General features: G+C 40.3%; 1 protein-coding gene across 1 annotated transcript; it reads right to left on the bottom strand.

Annotated features, from left to right (window-relative positions):
- Positions 1–1,230: 1,230 nt before the first annotated feature.
- Positions 1,231–3,303, bottom strand: LOC113746307 (uncharacterized). The gene is made up of 5 exons (XM_027281361.1): positions 3,173–3,303; positions 3,005–3,098; positions 2,239–2,571; positions 1,954–2,125; positions 1,231–1,358 (listed from the first exon to the last, which is right to left on the bottom strand). The coding sequence occupies exons 1-5, from the start codon at positions 3,301–3,303 to the stop codon at positions 1,231–1,233; spliced, it is 858 nt and encodes a 285-aa protein (XP_027137162.1).
- Positions 3,304–3,703: the final 400 nt, after the last annotated feature.

The raw sequence follows: 3,703 nt of genomic DNA, 5'->3' as shown, positions 1-3,703 counted from the left end.
ACCACAAGCATTCATTAGTACCTTCATAATAGCTCATAAATAATAAATATCACATCATTCAATAAAAAGATAAGGGCTGTGAGAATAAATATAAGTGCCTCAAATATAAGTGCTAACTCTCAAAACATTCCATAATGCCTCCAAAATAGAAATGTAGTTTTAAAACAGTTTTTTTTAAATATATAAATACGTAAAAGTATATAAATATATAAATACATAAATAAGCACACCACACATTTGGTATGAACTGACTTTAATATAAATAAGGAGAGAAACAATAAAAAAAGCCTGCCCAAATGTAACTATACAAAACAATAAGTGTTAATAATTGATGGTCAATCTAAAATGGTGGTTAACAAAAGGGTTTTTGTGTGTGTGTATCTGTTTTGGATTCTTTGGGCGTGGAGTATTTCCCCTGGTTCATTGGTTGGCTGCATGCTCCCATCCCCCGGGGGGAGCCGGTTCACGTCCCCATGCCCCAACGCCTCACCCGCAGAGGAAGGCCTCAGAGTTTGTTGTCGTGAGGCCCAAAAAAATTGGGGGGGGGGCTTTAGTGTCTAGTCTAAAAATCCAGCCTTTTTCGGCTCTCTTTCTCGCCCGGTGCTCCAATCCTCGTAGCCTCCAAGCCGGTTGCTTATAAGTTATTGTACGGGTGTTGTTGACAATGTTGGACTATTGGCGTATTGAGGTTGCCTTGTCTGATGGGTAAGTGTTGTTTAACCGCAGTGTGTCTGTTGTGTTTGTTTCAACCTATGTAGGTTTTATTGCAGATGGTTGATGTACTGATATAGACCGTATGCTTTGTTAAGAGCACCTGTACCAGGTTGGATATGAAGCTCCGCTGTATTGTGTTTGTGCTATGCATTTTCTATTCTGTAATGAGTACTGTATTCTGGGTGTGTCTGTGGTTTGTGGTCAGTAAAAAATTTTGAATTTACTAGAATGTCTTTTAAGTTTTTATTTCTACGGTATGCTGAGATTGTTTTTTGGTTTCCGGAATGCTGGATGTTGTAAACTGTAGGTGGTGAAGTTCTGTTTTGATGGTCTGGTGGAATCCGGTCATTTTTGCGCGTGAGAATGTGGGGGGGATATGGGAAAATGGTTTATGATATGTGTGGGGCTCTGTGTGGTAGGGTTATGTCTGGATTTTGGTTAGGTGCAGTGGGTGGTAGGGTTTGGTTCGGATACAACACTGTTCGGGTAGGGGGCTGGGAGTTAGGGTTAGGGGGTTCATAAGGAGTGAGGTAGGCTTAGGGTTGAGGGTAGGGTTGGGATACCGACACTGTTCGGGTCGGGGAAGCCGGGTTGGTGCCCTGTCGGGGGAGGGTACGGGTTAGGCAGGGGGTTGGGATGCAGACCTGTTAGTGGTGGGGGAAAGTGGGGTTGTGGTAGTTGTTGTAATGTCCGATGTTGTATATGCATCCTGCTTCCTGGTACCAACCCCTGGGGGGGGGGCTGGAGCTGTTGTGGGTGTAAGAGCGAGCGGGAGCGGAGAGGGTGCGCCAGGTTTTGTTTTTTAGATGTATCTGAGGAGGAAGCGTTGGAATTCTCCTCTCTTACGGAGTGATTTGATAGTGATTGACACTGCGCTTATTGGAAATCTGTGTTGTGGCCTTGGGAGTTTTTTTTAATGGCCTTTTGCTGTAGGGGGCAGGAGATGCAACAGCAACAGGAGAGCAGACAGGTCACTATCCAGCCTTGAAGACAAATATTTGAGACAGACAACAAAAGCATTGTAAAACATTATTCTTGCTTACTACAGATACCATTTAAATAATTGATTGTTTTTGTTGAATAAAAAAACTCAACTTCATATTCGTCATTATTAAATGACAACAGAGATCAATTAATTCATTTCAGGACACACATTTAGCTTTGGATGACTGTTGCATATTAGATTTATTGAAATGGGCAACAGTTATTGTAGTTGGATCAGAAAAAACTTCATATTACCGTAGTCATTCTCAACCTCAAGATTAGAAGCAGCCAGCAGCTCGTCAACATAAGGACTTGAGGGAAGACTCTGGCTTTCTGTGATGACTCTGTGCTTGAAATCTGAAGACCACCTCGCAAGAAATCTTCCAGATACGTGGTCCCCAAACATCATGGAAAAATCCTGTTCAATCTTTAAACAGAGGAACAATGTCCATATACAGCTTACTAAAATGCACTTTGCATTAGAAGGAGTCAGTTTTCAAATAATTTACAATAGAAATAATAATCTCTACATATTCCTACCAGTCCGGCTGTGTCAAGAAAACGAGGGAACACATCCAACACTGAAGCTGTTGCATCCTGGTTATGAACCAGCTTCTGTCTGTAGTCAAAGGTGACTCTCATCTTCTCTTTAACCACAGATTTGTCCGTTGAGTGTCTCATTATGGAGACAGCCTCCCTGCACTCCTCACCAAGGAGCTGATCACCAGTTAACAGAGATTCTCGTTGGGTTGTCGGACTGTCCTGGAAATCAGGCCTGGAACACTCGCGGAAGCCATCATAGGTGTTGCGTTGTACTGTCTTGAGTCTCCATGCAAGATAGCCAGTATTGGCCTGAGGATCATAGTAGTGTTCCTGCATGCACACACATCAAATATAAAGTAGTAATGATTGCAGATACTAATTCTGATAATGTGGGCATTTTTTGACCTAATTTCAGATGATCTCAAGTCTTTCCTGTAGTGAAAAAAATACATTATACCCATGATGGCTCACTGGTAGATACAGATATAAATGAAAGGCTTTACAAAACACTCACTGGGCAATGTAAGGAAACTACTTCATCTTAGACTATGGCTTTAATCATTTTGTGGGGCATAATATAAAGCATCATTTTATTGATTTGGCATATCAGCAGAGATGTTAGTTTTGGGCCAATGGTGATATTTAATTTTAAAGTCATTATTACCTGATATCAAGGTAGTGCCAATAATATTGTGCATCTCTAGCAGAAACATAGCCTAATAAAGTTCTACAAAAGATTTTTGGAAGACACATTAAAACTTACATATCCATGTTTTGAGTAAGGATCTTGGAGATATGGAAAAAGGGTCACAATTCCAAGTGCATAACTGGCCCTGACATGCATTGGTGGAATCCTCCTTTAGAAACAAATGATTTATTATGTGTCCAGTCATGTTTTCCTTTGCCATTATATTAAAAAAAGATTTCTTACCCATATGTTTCTATCATTTCTGCAACCAGAATGTTGACCATCTGCTTGCGTGTTGCAACTGACAGTGTTTTGGTTTTGTCATACTCTGGCTTAGAGCTCAGCGCAGTTTCAACCCTCTGCAAAGACAACATGATTTTTTTTTAACCCTTAGCTTCATGCTTCAAATTAAATAATTGACTACATTTGGTTATATTTAGTTAAGTTTCACATATTACATTAAACTAATATAAATAAACTAATATTACATTAAACTAATATAAATAGTTTGAGCCTCTTATCTATCACTAATTTTATGATCTAATACATGTGTACCTGGTTTCAAGATTTACCTGTCTTGCTTCATTGTGATCCAGGTCTTTCATGGCCCTCTTCCTGTTCTTTGTGGTTGGGAGGATAATAGTAGAATCTGATGAAATGGAAGAAGCCGGTGATTGTGCTAAGGAGTCTGGCGTCAAAGCTGGTGATGCTGGAGGGTCTGGCAATGATGCTGGAGATGGTGATGGGTCTAGTAATACAGATGAATCTGATTCA

Source organism: Larimichthys crocea, chromosome VIII (assembly GCF_000972845.2).
Source record: "Larimichthys crocea isolate SSNF chromosome VIII, L_crocea_2.0, whole genome shotgun sequence".
NCBI classification, from domain to species: Eukaryota; Metazoa; Chordata; class Actinopteri; family Sciaenidae; genus Larimichthys; species Larimichthys crocea.
Note: the sequence above shows the minus strand (reverse complement) of the source record. Positions and strands in the feature narration are given on the sequence as shown.

Coding starts and splice junctions, on each gene's coding strand:
- LOC113746307 (XM_027281361.1), bottom strand. CDS start 3,303: ATGTTGTCTTTGCAGAGGGTTGAAACTGCGCTGAGCTCTAAGCCAGAG. Junction 2,572..3,004: donor CTTACTCAAAACATGGATAT/GTAAGTTTTAAT, acceptor GTGTGCATGCAG/GAACACTACTATGATCCTCA. Junction 1,359..1,953: donor TGAGGTTGAGAATGACTACG/GTAATATGAAGT, acceptor CACCACTAACAG/GTCTGCATCCCAACCCCCTG.